General features: G+C 37.3%; 1 protein-coding gene across 1 annotated transcript in view; it reads right to left on the reverse strand.

The window, feature by feature from the left end:
• Positions 1-8,097: 8,097 nt before the first annotated feature.
• Positions 8,098-17,095, reverse strand: part of SGMS2 (sphingomyelin synthase 2) — a 32,544-nt gene continuing 23,546 nt past the window's right edge. Inside the window, exons 4-6 of the mRNA XM_005418166.2 lie at positions 15,454-15,607; positions 12,695-12,861; positions 8,098-11,707 (exon numbers count right to left, since the gene is read on the reverse strand). Of these exons, the coding sequence (XP_005418223.1) occupies positions 11,504-11,707; positions 12,695-12,861; positions 15,454-15,607 (525 nt within the window). The 3' untranslated portion in view covers positions 8,098-11,503. The remainder of the gene's footprint in view (positions 11,708-12,694; positions 12,862-15,453; positions 15,608-17,095) is intronic.

Here is a 17,095-nt window from a genome sequence, read left to right on the forward strand (position 1 = left end):
TGGGCGGGGAGCGGGGCCCGGCCCCGACACCGCCCCCGCGCACGGCAAGGCGCGACTGAGCCCCGGTTTATAAAGGATCAAACATAAACCCACTCTCCTGCTCGTGTAAAAAACCCAACAATAACAACAAAAGGGAGCGATCCTCCCCCCCCCGCAGGACTTGCTTTCAGATGCTCCTTACGCAAATGTGTATTTTTTTAACGGTTTAGAAGGGAAGGAAATGCAGATGATCCTTTTTCCCGTTCCCAAACACAAAAATCCGGCAATTCCAGGGAATACACCGAAACTTTCTGTTTCCAGAGCCAAGGACGAACCCAGAACCATGTCCCAGCTCTAGGTCCCCTGCTCGGCAAATGCAAAACAGTACAGTGAGGCTTCGAAGAGAGGCACTTAAATTTTAGAGGAAAAAGACATCTCCTCCTTTCCCTCAACTAAAATAGTAATAAAAAACTCAAACACAGACACAAAAACCCAAAACACACCCAAACACTCCAATCCCCCAAACCCACCCAGAAGTGGTGTTCAGGGTAAGTAACTTCCCCTTCCCTTTAAGTAAACACCTTAGTGCACTTTTCCCAGCTGATCAGCAATATAAAATTTGACCCCTAGAGAGGTAATTAGACATCATAAACTGCCACTGTCTGATCTTCCCAATAATTTACTGCAGCATAAGTGGGCTTAGTAAGTGCTCTTGATATACCCTCACTAACAGAGAAAAGTATTCATGTTTTGCCCACAGTGCTCCTTCTATAAAGTGATCCCCAAAAAACAAAACAATGGACAGAATAAAGGGAGCTTTCCCAATAAAAAGGATTTTGCTAAACAAACTATTTTTTTAAACAGTTGAACATTCAGTAAAGATAGTGACAAGTTGCTCATAAAATAGTGGCTGAACTGCATTAAAAAGGTTTTATTGCAATTATACAGAAGTTACAGCAATTTCAGAAATACATAAAGCTTTAAATAGTCAAGGTCAGTTTTCCTCTGAGCAATTAAGGCAACTGTCTCTTTAATCTAAACAGCAAGTGGACATTTTACCAGCCATGGATTGAACAAAAGATAAAAACTAAGAACAGATTTAGACTGGCAGAATAGAATTCAGCTTTTATTTTGTCCATATTTGGCAAAAATTCAGCAGCTAATTACAATGTATACAAATAAAATGCATCTATTAGAAAAAATATATAAAAACAGATGAAAATTTAGCTGAACTAAAGATATTTTATATCTGAGTCTCCAGAAAAGTTTAAATTCTGTAGTGTGAAAATAAGAAGCTAAGGTATTCAGCACAGCTGAAACACATTACTGTTTTTGTTTTCTTTGTACAAGAGTAATCTAGCCCCATTTCCTTCTCAGTCTAGTCAAGAAGCGGAACTAGATTTTAAAAATGCCTTCCTTCCCTATGTGTGCAGCTGAAAGTTTGGTTTCAGTGGCATATAGCCAATTCTAGGATGTCCCGAGATTACATTGCACATTCATTTTGATAGAAAATGTGATTAATTTCAAAATGTTAAGTGATAAAATATAACTTTTCCTCTAACATACCAGTAGATAAGTGGATATTTCAAATTAAAATAATAGCTGTTGCAACATTAAAATCAGTTTCTCCAATTTAAATTAGAACCAAATTGCCTCTTTTTAAAGCATGAAATTAACAGCAAAACATATCCAAGTACTTTACTAATATTCTGCATACTCCAATAACTACATATACAAGCTTTAGCACTACAGTACTTTCCATGGAAATCCTTCCTGTTCAGTCCTAGCATCGGTGTAATAAAAAACACACCCCCTTTAATCCTACACTTAAGGAAACACCATTCTTCAAACTCTTTTACCCCTAACTGAGCAATCAAAGCATTTGGTGACTCCACTTTTAACAGGTCAAAAAATAGCTCCACATAACAAGCAAACAAACATCCCCACCAGAGTCAAGACTATAATGAAAAAAGCATTAAAAATAGAATAGTTCAAAGGAACTAATTTTTCCTTAAAGATAACCAAGTTACAGAGTTAAGGCCCAAGCAGAAGCATTGGAAGTTTAATTAACACAGTAAACTCTCAAAAGCAACATAATCTTTGCTCAAACTTAATCTTTGAACACTATCAATGCTTAGGACTGTTGACCAGCTGTTCTCTGCAGCTGCTGATTTAGCACCCATTCTCTTCAAGTATGGGCTGTGGTTTTATATGCTTTATTTGAGCTTGCATGCAACTTTTGGATTTTTACTTCCACAGGCACTTTATTCATAAAAACACTCTCCTTGTCAAAAGCACATTGAAAGTATTTGAAAATTCTGAGTTACACTAGTACACTGAGACATGTTTCTGTAAAACAGCAGCTAAAGCTAAAAAACCCCAGTTTTAGTGAAGTGCATGTCACATGCTCATAAAGGTTTTGTTTTCGCAGGGCATTGAAATATGCAGCCATTCGCCTCTTAATATTTCTGTAAGTATTGCACTCTTTTTGTAAATTAAAAAAATACAATCCATTTTCTCTGAAGCATCTTGTAATTAAGACAGGAAAATTATATTTCAATGTGGCTTAGGACTATTATTGATTAATTTGTTCAATCTTTGGCTTTTCCAAGGGTTCTACTATAAAAGCAGGCACGGAGACAAGTAGGAAGACAATGCAGACTATTATTACCAGACTACCCACCTTCACACAACAAAAACCCCACCCAGCCCTGGTTTTATCCTACATGGTGGGCTTGTTTCTGCTTTAAATTAAGTTACTCTAAACATGGACTATTCTTTGCACCAATATAGAAGTTCCATCAAATAGATCCTAGAGAAGCCCATTTACTTCTGGAAGTACTAGTAGAAGTGATAAAAGAGAATTTATTCTGGTATATGAAGCATAGCAGCTTGGGGTACAACCCTTTCAGAGCAGAGGGGTGTGCTGCAGTGCCACCAGTGCACCCGGGCACGGCACCCACTCTGCACGTTCATGTGTCCAGAAGAATTAAGGGCATCATGCTCATCTAGGAGCTGACTCCAGCAGGACTGCCACACCTGTCACAGGCAGATACTTCACAACTGTAAGCTCACAAGTAAGGGCCTTTAACAAGAACTAAAGGCTCTGTATTCTCTGTGGATAGAAAGTGTAGGTACTGCTGCCCAAAAATGCCTCTTGGAAAGATCTGGAAGTGTGCTGTCCATTATATACAATAAAATCACAACTAAAGGCAGGGGGGAAGGCAACAATAACTTCTGCAACAGAAGGCACAAGATAGTTTTTCATCTTAAGAAAAAGTTGCTTGTGAAGCTTTCAAACAAAGCTAGAAGATTACTTTGTTGTTTCACTACCTAAACAATCTAGTTTAAGGTTCTTTCACATGTTTTTATAATGTCCTACTGTGGACTGCCTTGACAATTATATTGTTTCACTTCTGTTCTTTAGACAGCTACATGGTCATATCCATCACAAGTTGTTTGGGGTTTTTTTAAGTTTTAGCAAAATATACATCTACACTATATAATCAGTGACCTCCTAATAAAGCTTTGTCCATTTCACATCCTCTCCCTCTGTCCCCAAGGCTTCAACAGTGATGATGAAGCCAGAGAATTATTTTGTTTAAACTACCAGCCTGTCCCTTAATCCTACCTAGTGAAATTCTTGTATTTTAGACAGTTTCAGAAGATTTGCTATCCTAAATGTATGAAAATTTAGAATTTGACATGTAATTTAGAACAACATACACTCCTAATGTTTTCCTGCATTAAAATACTATTTTTGCCATTTTTATATAAAACAGAAATAGAAAAGTGTTGTGTTTATATAAAAAGCATTTGGAACAGGCTTAAAATGTAGAGAAATTTTATTTTATTGAAAGGTGTCACACCAGCTTTTCTTACTGTTCATGTTTAATAAGAGAATAACAGCTCTTTGTAATATTTGAGATTATTAGCACCATAAATAGATATAAGGTTTTTGATTTTTAAATATGTGGGTGGTTATGTAAATAGTCCACCTGTATTCATTAGTACACAGGCTGACAATAAAAAATTTCAACTTGTATGTGCCAAGTAAATAAGTAAAACACATAGGACAATTTCTTCAACATGTTTTACCAAATTCACAGTTGGTAAAGTGACAGACAGTGAAGTGACCATGACAGACAGCACCTCTGGAGGGAAAAGCTGCAAGATGCTCCCATTATTGCTTTTTTTTTTAAAGTACAGCTAGTGCAATAGTTGGTTTTGGTTTGGGTTGTTTTAACACAGTGAACAGATTGCAGCACAAATCACAACTCTAGCTCTAGTATCTCTTGCACATATACAGAAAACCATAATACTCAGTTACCTGACAAAGTATCAGTTATAAAGTGTCATCCTGAAAGTTTTACAACATAAAAGCCAACTCTTGCTAATTGTGAAGAATTTCTATGAAAATGACACCCAATTTGCAAAGATCAGTAGAAACTAGAGCACCAAAGGTTTCTCAGTTTGTTATTGCAGTAGTCTGCTGCATGGTGTTTGCAGAACTGGACCCTGAAGCTACAGAACAATGCCATCTTATCATGCACGCATTACAGCTTTCTCATACTACCTTGGAGGGCTCCTCAGCAGCCAATGCCTTTTCTTGCCTAGTTTTTCCAAGGTTGGATATACAGCTCCAATTGACATAAAGAGCTATGGATACCTAGGATCCAACCTAGGAGAAGTCCTGCAAGAAAAGCTGTCAGCTGACAAGGATGAAACCATGTTGCAGCCAAAGTGAGGCCCTGTGCTGTTTTTAGGGAAGTCTTGAGAGCTTTCAAAGTCACAAGGAAAACATGAGAACCAGAACCATCAAACCATTATTTCTGCTTTTACTTTCAGGTTCCTTGGTACAACCCTGACCTCAAAAACCAGCAGAACCTTTTTCACATCTCACATACGCTCTCTTGAATCATGAAAATAAACACAAACAAATGTGCTAAACATTGAAGAAGCAAGAATTGATTCCTGAGGGAAAAGAAGTATGTCCTAGCATGTTAGGTTCCAAAACTTGAAATTATTATCAAGTATAAATTGCGCAAAGATGTGTCTGACAAGAATGCCTTTGGCTTTAGGATTAATTATGAAGCCTTGTCAAATGTAAATTCTACTCTTCTGTACTGAGCCATTTAGACAATGCAATTAGTAGAAGCAGATGTAGTTAGGAGTCTAAAGCAGCACAGGCTTCAGCATAAGCAGCATTTTGAGTGGCAACAAACTGAAACAAGTGGAATGCAAACCCAGTTTTTACAGAAGTAACAAAGCACTGTTAAGTTACTCCAAATGTAAAGAGGGGTTGGAGTTCAGTAATATTGTTTAAGGTTCACGCACAAACACTTCAATGGCAGAGGTAAAAGTAAGCAGGGAGATAAATTTCCTCTTGGTATTCTCAGCACACCTGCCACCTTTAATAAAAAAAAAGTAGAAAGCAAACAGTCCCATTCATCTTAAATACAACTCACACACCTGAAGTAACACACAATTGTATGCTCCATTGAATTGGAATGCAGCTCTCTGATAAGTGGTTTTACAGGGATCTGCCTTTTCACCCATTTATAATTTTGATTTGTAAGTGACCTTCACTTTTTAACTATTGCCACCTTTAGCACTGCTCTGTCAGTCCAAAAGAAGCTCAAAAGGACAGGTAGAGATGGCTCCCAGCCATCTGCACTGTACAAGTACAGCCTGGTTTGCCTTCCTAGGAAGCTGCTGCGTACTTAATCCAATATTGCTTATGCCAGAGAAACCCTTCCCACACCCATGTGGCCTGCATGGTGCCTGACCCCAACTGCTTGAGATGCTTTTATTTCAGACTCATTTCTGACCACTTTTTCTCTTAATTAAAAAAAAAAAAAACAAACCCAAAAGTCATCTTCAAACATAGTTCAAAGATACTTTGTGAAAATTGAACTCATTTGGCACAAAGGAGATTCTTCTGTAGTAATTCTTTGTAGTGTCACAAATGCTAACCTCCTAAAGATCATATTATGCTGAGAGAAAAGGCAAGAGCTAACATTATTATTTTTTTAGGCACAGCTTGAAAGAAGAATATTTCTCCTAGAAGAAACCCATGCACAGACGCCCTAAAACACCTTAGGTACTGTATCCAAGGGATCTGCAATTTTTTCATTGACATTTACCAGAACAAAAACCAGTTATATTTCACCATACAGACAGCAAGTAAAAGACAAAAATACTCACTCGTCATCCAGTAAAAGGACTGGGTCAACCACTACAGAATCATTTTAAAAAGTGCAAACAATAACTATAATAGTATAATACAGCATCTTTTTTCAACTGTAGTACAGATAAGACTGCATGTAACATGCAGCCAATCTAATTTTTATTCAAAATGTAACACACTGCTCCTCCCAATAAGAAGTGGCCTGCCCTCTCCTCCTTCCTAGTTTGCATCTTAAAGGTTAGTACACAGCCAAGTGCCACAGAAAAAAAACAGCTAGCTATTTGCTCAACTCCAAGTCCTTTGCAATTAAAAAATTTTCACTGAAAACAACTCCAACCTTTGTGGGTTTTTAATCACTGACTTACAGTAGAAAGAAGGAATCCTCAACACCAGTATTTCATATACACATTAGAGACTGCACAGTATTGTTACTTCATCTTTAAAAATCATTCAGGCATTGAGTGTTTAGTTAGGAAAGATGAGTTCAAAACTGGAAAGTTTCCTTGAAATACATCAGCTACCCGTATCCAGCCTGACATCCTCATGTGTTGCTTTCTAGGTTAATAAGATTTAATCTTATGGTTAAATCCATGGAAACTGAAGCCAACTAGAAAAAAGCTTCAGTATGTTTTAAGCATTGCAGCACTTTGTTCTTGTTTTAGAAACTATTAGTGACAGCTTGTAGGAACAACTTATAAAAGACTGCTAATAATATTTAAGTACTTTAATCTCCAAGCATTTATCACTGGGTTGGGTTTTGTTTTTATGTTGTAAATTACGGATGAGAGCCAGCACAGACACACAGCTGTACCACAGAATGATGTGCTTAATACTGCTGCTTCCTTATAGGGTTTTTTTTCACAACTATTACACAATTTAAATCTACACTTCTTACAAGTTAGGTGTAGTTTAAGCTCAATTTCACGCAGAAAGCAATATATGATCACTATCTACTTCAGTGTTTTCATCTTCTTTGCTTTTCCTTATAAATACTGCAACAAATGCCTTTGTTTCACAGCACTTCTCTCTGGATTCTAAGATGCATCATAGAGTGGCCCATGAAGGCTTACTTGTAAGCATACTAGGGGCATGCTAGGATATTTTTCTCATGCGTACTTAAGCAGCAATACCTATTTGAATGATGCCTAATAGGAGTATTTACTTTTAAGATCCCTATTCTCAGTAACTGAATTTAAGACATTAAACACTTCTGTATTGAAGTGTTCTATTCCAGGCATTGTAAAATCAATCTCATAGCATCACTCTAATTTTGTGTGCCCATGCAAAGAGTTCTAGGTAAGTATAAAACATGTATATTGTGAAAATATCAAAATGACAATAGAGTTTTACAACTATTACATCTGCCAGTAAGGCAAAATGGTTCTAGTCCATATGGCAGCTTGGACCCATTTTCAAAACAAGCCCATGAATCTTTAAGATTCAAGGTTTATGCATTGGAAAAAAAAAAAAAAAACCCACAACAAACCAACAAAACCAAAACCCCACTAACACAGAAAAGAATCCTGCAAGCAAACGTAAAAAGTAGCATAGAGCCACGGGAAAGTTCATTTAAAGTACATGGGAAAGACTTCACCTTGCACTGAAGCTAATGGATCTGTCTCTAGAACAGTAAATCCCATCTAATGAAATGAGAAAAGGAATTTCGGCTAGTACCAAACAACTTAGGATAAACTGTCTAGCCAGATACTACTGATAAGAGAAAGCCAGAGATTGAACAGATTCTGATTTAAGACCCTAGTAAGCAGATTTGCAATAATCCAATAAGGAGAATGGTCTCTCATATCTTTTAAGACTTCCCAGTTCTGTCTCTGTTCCTGAGCTTTATTTCTCTATTACACGAAGGTAGTGTGTTTTAGCATAAACTTTCTTTCGTTTCCTTCTCTCCCAACCAGTTTTTTTTAAGGAGGGCAGCAAATCGTGTACTAGGGTTCATAGCAATGTTTAGCACAGCTATTTTTGCTACTACGCCACCTGTGGCGATCTTTCCAAGAAAACAGCAGTGAAGGATAACTAACAGTTAGTACCATTCATGTCCACACGGGAGTGCTAAGCACGTACCGAAAAAGGTGTCCATTTACAGTGCTTTCAAGTAGATGTTAACAATTTCTGGCATTAGGAGTAAGCATCTGTAGCATGACCACTTAGCAGCACACTTCTTTAAAAGCTCAAGTTAACATTTAAAATCCAGATTTAAATTTATGTTAGGCATTTTAAGAAAGCCTATCAGCATTTAAGTCATACTGATAGGTGCACAAATGTAGTGGTTTTTTTTTTTATTAAGTGTCTGTAAAGTTCAACATGTAAATGCTCTTCAGTCGAGAGGAGCATGTTATAGTCCCAGGAAAGGGGCAGCTCATGTGACATCTGAGAAATATTACTGTAACTAGGAAAAAATAATTAGTGACACACTGCAAAGTATTGGGCATATACAGACCAGATATACTGACCACTTGATGGTAGGCCTAAGGGAAGTCCAAGTTTCTCCTTTTTACCTACTGCAATCTCTTGCTTCTTATGATGGAACTATACTTTAAGCTTCATGGTATTTGCATACAAGGATCACCAAGACGTTACAGTTATTAATTTTTACATAGCAGTTGTGGTTTATATTGGATACATTACTATAACAGTAAGAACTAGAATATATCATTACTTACCCCATTTAATCACCTTACATATAGGTCTAAAGTCATCAAATACAGCTATACCATCCAAGTTGGTAAAAGCACTTAAAAGCTATTGAGAGGATAGAAAACTGGGGCTTTCTGTTAATTAAACACACACATACCCCCTGGAGAGCTTTCTTGCAATGGGTAAATATTAAGTACTTAAGGGAGGACTGAGCCAGAATAGGAATCAAGTATTTTGAGCTAGAGCTGCTAGTTAAACTTTCCTGTTGTATTACATAGAAGTATCTATCAAATTCAGCAGCCAAATGAAAGCAGAGTCTTTACTTGGTTCTATTCCATCATTTTCACATTTTTTTCCTTAAGAGACAGGAATAAGTGTAGAAAACCCCAAACACCTCATCCTGCATGAAGAAAGCCTACTTTGCAGATCTATTGCAGAAATCCCATTGTCAAAGTGTTTATTTTTCAGCCACCAGATGAAAACCACTGCTTAAGCTCCTTAGGTAGTGCTTTTCATCATACTACTTTCAAGGCACAGTGACTACTAATGAAATACATTCATAACTCCTAAAAGATAGTATTACTACAAGTGGATTAACATGACCATGTTTAAGGTATCACAAAGCTTAGATTTTAGCTTTAAAAAAGATGATCTATGAAGTAGTACTGATGTAACAAGTATCTCGGGAGATCTACTGACTGGTGTTGAACAGATTCATTTATATCACAGAGAAAAAGGATTTCCAAAAGTTTTTTGATACTGGCTTTGTAGCTGTTCAAGGTCTGCTAGAAGCAAGTAAATGAAAGCACAGATATGCCCATATACACACAACTTCAGGGGCACATTATCAGAGGCTGCTAAACTCATTTTAAATAACACAACCAAACTGCAGCAGAATTTCTTTCTTAACTAAGTTCTTCCAAAAATGTATTGAAAGGAACACTTTTTATTGTATTATTTTGATAATGCACAAAAATATTTGAAATGCACAAAAATATTCTCATTTACAACTCAGAGAAATGATCCCCTTAACTGAAAATTATTATATTTGAATACTCTGTATTTCATTTTATACCTTTAACTCTGGACTTTTTAAAAACAAGTTGTCATTATTTAAATTGTGTTCACACTTGTCACTCAGTTCAAGACATTCTTAAAATATGCAGCATTTTGTTTATATTAGTATCACCTCAACACAATGCAGTTTTATCTTTTCATTAGGTTTTAGTGAATATCTGAAAATAATAGAGTTAACTGCAGAAATTATTACAGAATATAAATGGCTAAACATGGTGTGCTAATTTTCTACTTGGCTTTCACAACAATACAAAACAACATCAACCAACAAGAAACAGGTAGCTGTTAATCTGTGGTTTTGTTGCATGTTCACCCCATGGTAGTTTCCCCCATTCTCAGCCAACTTGTTTAGACAGCCATTTTAGCTGGACTGCAGCCCTGTGGAAAAAAGGTAATCTATTTTTAAGGTCTACCACAGTGTCATTTAATATGAAATTATTTTACATTGTAATTGAAGAAATGCTGCTGTTGTAGATATTTTATCTTAGAACTTTTTTGTTTGGTTGTTTTTTTAAAGTAAGTCACAGAAACATGTGTCAAGAGGTAAAAGACAAAGAAATTCAATGGAGAACTACGGCTCCCAAGCAAACCTGCTACAACAGCTTCAGCAAGAGATTGCTACTAAAATTAAAATGTTTATTTTAAATGTAGCCCCATTTTGGACCTGGCCTTGCATTCCTTAAGCAGGTGAGAGCTGTACAACTTCTGCCTGCATCAAGAACTCTAGGATTACTCTTTCCAGTAAGTAATTTTGTTTAAGGTATGTGCTTTTGTGTATGTCTGCATCTATATACACTGACAGGCACTGTAGAGCTATATATACAAGGCCAGCTGTAATTCAAGATTCAGATGTTGAAATTGTGTCTCTTACTAAAAATAAAATTTTAGGCTCCTTGAGCTCTGATGCTAGCAGCTGTTTTGAATTGCAAATTCATCAGGTAACACAACTATTTAAATATAAAATTACTAATAAAAATGTAAAAATTGGTATACAGTAGAATATATGGGAGTTAACGGTGGTAAGTAGTATTTTAGGGCCCTAAGATATTCATACCCACAGTGTGTAAAAAAGTCAGACTTGCTTCCAGCTGTACCAGTCACACAAAGGCCTTACCTTCATTAGCAAGAATAATGCAACAAACCACTTCCCACAATTGTGTTATTTTTTTATACACCTCAATACGCCAATGTCGTGCCTTTACAAGTTAGCATGTTTTTGCCCTTACGCACTCCAGAGCTCTGAAGAGGAGACTTTTGGGTGCTTCTGTGGATGAGTGATAGTAATGGAAGTGTTACTGTGGTCTTTGGCACCTCTATCTCATTAATAAAGCACAATCCTGCTCCATTTTTTTCTTTAATACAAAAATCCCATCAGCGGTGCATTTCATTAGCACTGAAGAGTAGAATAGGTCTGTACAGCCGGATGAGAAGAAAAGATCTGAAATGCAATATATGTGTCTACAATTGTCTTTCCATCAATTGCAAAGAAGCTTGGTCCACTTCTTCAGTTACAGTCTTCTTAAGAACTTTGGTTACAGCATTAATGTTTTGGTAAAAAAAAAAAAATAAACGAAAAAAACAGAGCAGATACCTGTTCCCTTTTCTTCAGGTAGATTTTTCATTGTCCTCTCCTGTCTTCTGAACCCGTGAATACTTTTTGCATGAAGATTTGAAGCAGCTGGGAGGCCAAGATATTGGCCAGGAGAAACTGCAAGGAACAGAGCCTTGCACATTCTTCTCGAAGAAATAAAATATTGGATACCACCATGCTCGAGAGAGAAAATTCGTCTGCGAAGACACCTTTAAAGTCTGTATTGGCACAAGCATGCAAAGAGGAAAAGGCAACTGTCAGTTTAAAGGCTTATAATCAATTACACTGAGTCAAGACAACAGCAAAAATGCAATGCATGTGCATGCATTTCTGCAAAGACTCTGAGTATTTAGCCTAAAAACACAGAATTGAGACAGACATCAGAGTCCAAATACATGCTACAAACTGAGCATCTTTACCACAAAGAGATGCTTTGTTGCAGTGGAAAATTTGGGGCAACAAAGCACTCAAGACTTTTCAGTATGAGTGCTTTCAGGCATGTCATGTTTCCACTGATGAGTAATAGTTGAGAATTAGACTAAATGGGCTTAAGAGCTATGCTTCTACTTGAAAGTGTTGTTGAAACAACAGCAGCAACAACCTTCTGAACTGTGTACCTGTGTACCTTTAACGACATTTACACAAGAATTGTCATTAGAATTGCAGGAGTCACAGAATCACAAGGTTCAAAGAGACCTTCAAGATCACTGAGTCCAACCTGTTCCCTGGCACCTCAACTAAACCATGGCACTGAATGCCACATCCAGTCTTTTTTTAAACACATCCAGGGATGGTGACTCCACCACCTACCTGGGCAGACCATTCCAGTACTTTACCATCCTTTGTGTGAAAAACTTTTTCCTAATATCCAACATATATTTCCCTTGATGCAGCTTGAGACTGTCTAGATAATTTCAGTTATGCAGAAATTTTATTACTCAACTACTGTTTACTCATAAGCTGAGACAAAGAAGGGGTATTCTATACATCAACTACAGCATTAAAACCTCAAAAGCTCAAAAATATTTTTAAGACAAATTAATATTATTTACTTAAATAACAATGAAGTGAAACTTATTGCCCATTCTGATTAAACTTCAATATGGAACATCTTTTTATTCTGAGATTAAGAATATTTAAGAAGATTTGACCTTCAGGCAATTGTAACAAATGCAGACTACACATGGATTGTGAAGGCCACTCACCTTTTCATTAGCCATGGAGTGGTACCACCAGAAGAGCCGAGTGGTGATATAGTAGGCAATGATGACATCTACGGTATAGTGTTCATGAGCAACCAGGATACAAATGATGCCAGCAGCACTCATCAGCCAGCAGATTAAGTGATACCACCAGAAATGACGTGGTGAATCTGTGAGACAGGGAGGTGATGGGGAAAAACACAGCAAAAAGTCATCTGTTATTCTAGCTATCCACAAAAGCAAGGGGGAAAGATAAGAAAATTCATTTAAGGCCGCTAAATTTGAAAACATAACTCATATCACACTGGTATAGATCCCCTGCTATCACACTGGTACAGATCCCATTTTGATTTGTATGAATCTATATAATGAATCACACAAACTTACTGCGGTGTTCTTACTTTTTAAAGTGAGCACAAGATGGGTTAGCTAAACAACACTGCCACCCATTTTCTAGTCAAATTAAGTTTTCCAGTTAAATAATTTCTAGGATTTAGGGTGCAGAGGAAGAGACAAAATTGAGGTAAAACATACACTTAGGTTATTTAACTTGGTTGTATTTAATCTTTTCTTTTCACAGTCTATATTCAAGTAAACTCAAGTCTCTAGAATTGATATAACCTGAGCAGAGACCACAAATTAAACAGAAAGACACTAATTTTAATTCTTAGGTTTTAATTAATTTGCATGAAGCCTCAGCTCTGTGAAAAAAAATACACTGTACAGAAAAGGAGAGTATATGAATTTATACTCTTAAATGAAAGATTTAATAAATGGGAACAAAACTATTCAAAATGCATTTCAGCCACCTCAGTGGAAAAGCTCCCTGTATTTCTTTAACGCCCTGAGTGTCACAATGATCATTCATAACTTCTGACAGGCTAACTGGCTTCATTTCACTCACAGTGGGAGGTTTTGGCACCTCTTGCCTTGTGGGGCAATGGTCAGCCTTTACTTTCACACAATACCAGCAGAAAAGTTACTGATCTCAACAAGCCTACCCAGTAGGCTCTCAGAGGCCTGTGCAAAACAATAACTGCAGTGCCACTTTTTGGTGCAAGTGTCAAAAATATTCTCTAAACTCTCCCCAAAACCCTGCAGATAAAAAAAAAAATCAGTAGATGGAGATCTAAGATAAGAAGCCAAGTAATCTCAAGAAGTTGATGAAAACAGCATTGAGAAAGTCAGACATACCAAGGCTAAAAATACGAATAACTATTCTGGTGAAAAATGTGGTGTGCAGAGAATAAGAGAAAAAATGGCAGAGTATGGAATGAAGAGAAGAACAGAGCAAAAACTCCACTAAGCCAGATATAAAAATCTCAGAATGCATCTTACACCAAAGACATGTGACTGAAAGAGCAAAAAGGACCACCACAAGCAGCCTCTAATTCAGTGCAATTATAGGCTTATGGCCTGGTTCAGATAACATTTTGATCATTATATGGGAGGTAAAAAAAGGAAAGCTATGCATTTCTCATTTATAGAGCACAATTTCAGTGAAATATATGCCTAACAATTAGGCAGCAGTCAAAGAGCTTATTACAAAAATTTGCATGATAAAATTGCACCAATCCCTTATAATATAAAGGACAGGAGAAACTAGCCCAGAAAATACTGGGTTGTCTTCATCCTTCCTGGTACAACTGAGTATGTGAATAGCATTAAAATACAACATAGAGACAAAACAAGGCCAACAATGATGATTCTTAGACTTAAGTCTAAGAATCATCAGACTATAATCAGCATCTTAAATACTATTCAAAGAACAACATCTCAAATCTGTGATTTGGAGTCTATCACATTCAAGGCTGAACAATTAGTGAGGGTGGACTGAACTGGATGAATGGCAGGGCTTGGAGGGTTTTTAATCAGTGGCACAGTCTACCTCAACCCAAAGGTTCATACTGGGCCCAGTATTGTTTAACTTACTCATCAACAACTTAGATGAAGGGACAGAGTTCATCCTCAGCAAGTTGGCTGAGAATACAAAGCTCAGAGGAGTGGTGCTGTGCTGCCCTTCAGAAGATCTCACACACTGGAGGAATGGGCATGGGCAGAACCTTTTGAAACTCAGCAAGGGCAGGTTCAGGGTCCTGCACTTGGGCCAGAAGAACCTGGTGCACCACTACAGGGTGGGGCCAACCTGCTGGAAAGCAGCTCTCCTAAGAAGTACCTGGGGGTCCTGGTGGCCATGCTGCCCATGAGCAGCACCCTCATGGCCAAAAAGGGCAGAGTAGCCAGGGCTGTATTAGTAAGATCATTGCCAGCAGTTGATGGGGGTAGTCCTGACCCTCTACTCAGTCCGGTGAGGCACATCTGGAGTTCCAGGCTCCCTAGTACAAGACAGATGTGGAGCAAGTCCAGTGGAGGGCTATGAGGATGATTAGGAAACTGGAGCACCTCTCTTATGAGGAACAACATAGGACAACAGGCCTGCTTAGAGTGTGAGAGGAAACCTCATCAATGTGAAGTCTCCCTCACTGGAAATATTCAAGAACTGTCTGGACGCAATCCTGTGCAATGTGCTCGATGGAAATCTGCTTGAGCAGAAAGGTTGGGGTAGATAACCTACAGTGGTCCCTCCCAACCTTAACCATTTTATTATTTTATTACAGAGCCACAGTTCCATTTCCACTCAATTTGTGTCTCAAACCCATATAAATACAGTCTGTGTACAACTCACACAACTTCTGGAGGGCAGTAGTTTTCCCCGTACAATGAATATGAACAAGAAAGTGCATTGAAGTACAATCACTTACACTCTTTGATGAACAGATAGACCAGCGTTAATACTACAGTGTGTCCACTAAACAGGAAGTCTCCACACAGGATGTGGGATCCAGTTATGGATAGACCACCACCAGAAATCAGTCGCAGGATTCTCTGAACTTTTGCCTGAGAGTCTCCGTTCAACTAGAACACCAGAAAGAAGTATCATAAGTGACTCAAACTTCTTGCCCAAACACATGTAGAGTCAGGGAGACAGGGATAAAAGGACAAATTATCTTAATTTTCTTCAGGTTTCTTTCACATATTCTTAAACAAATAAGCATGCATTTCCAAGTTGACAGGTGATAAAGATCAGTTTGGTAACACTAGCATTTGGTCTATACTTTCGATCTATATTCAGTCTATATTCCATCTATACTTTCCCAAGCTATTTTAAAATATGCATTGTATGAGAATGAAATGCAGAATATACTGAAAAGGTAAACATTAAAAATTTGTAAGGTCAGATCTCATCACAGCAGTTGACATAACCAATGAAATCCATTAAAAACCGGTACAACCTCGCATACAAATTCTGTTATTCTGTCCAGAGTCGACCAGTATTTCTACTGAGTAAAACCCTCAAACTCGCTCCATTTTAGATTTAATTACAAACTCATTCAGGACTTAACTTGTATTTGGAGGATGTACATTTTTAAAGCATGTATTAGGACAAGCTTTTGATTTCTTATAGATACTAGGCAGTTTTATCTAGCTGTTTTAAAGTAATTCTAGAAAAAAGAAACCAGGAAAAATGGATAACTGTTTTCCATAATCAGAAAACTATTCACATATAAAAAAAATCCAGAAGAATGATCATCAACTGTTTTTCCAGAGTTCAAGTAATTAATCTTGGTTTCATGCTAGCAAAATGCACTTTCAGCAGAGATATTTGCATTTTCCTTTGATTACCTCTTCTCACTCCTCAATACAGTCTATTACATAGTCATTCCCCAAGCTGCTAGAACAAAGTCATTAAAGCTTTACAATAGTGGCAGTTAAATAAAGCATTTTCAAAAAGACACTGATTCATAAGAGAATTATTTCATCCACTATATCCCCAAGTTCTCTCAATGTACAAGACAACAGCAATGATGCTGTAAACTCAAGACTAGAAATCTTATCCAAGAGGTGACAAATTTATCCCCCCACTAAACTGGCAATGCTTTTTTTCAGTACAGCTAACACAATAGTTTGTTCCAAGGAATTTTAAGTCTACAACTTTTTATTAGTAACCTAAAGTGGGAGCAATAACTCCTTTATGTCACCATTTAACTCCAGTGTCATTAAAGTCTTAAAATATTTTTGTAAAACTATTAGTACATCCATGTTTCTGTATGTATCAGTTCATTTATGCAGCTGAACTTAAGTCACATTCCTATACATTTTGCAGGTTGGAAACCAAGACAGGCAGCTGACTTCAGGTATTGCAATAGCTCTTGACCAAATAAGTGTGAGAAACTAGGCAAAGCATGTAACAGTGTGGGGTTTTACAGGGATACAGCAACAAAAGCTTGCATATCAGGCTATGAATTGCAGCGTTGACCTGGGGTATCCTACCATATAAGAAAAAATATTGCTACAATATTAAAAGTGATTAGCTTGAGCCTCAGAGCAAGTTGATTGATTTAG

This window comes from Geospiza fortis, unplaced genomic scaffold, assembly GCF_000277835.1.
Source record: "Geospiza fortis unplaced genomic scaffold, GeoFor_1.0 scaffold11, whole genome shotgun sequence".
NCBI classification, from domain to species: domain Eukaryota; kingdom Metazoa; phylum Chordata; class Aves; order Passeriformes; family Thraupidae; genus Geospiza; species Geospiza fortis.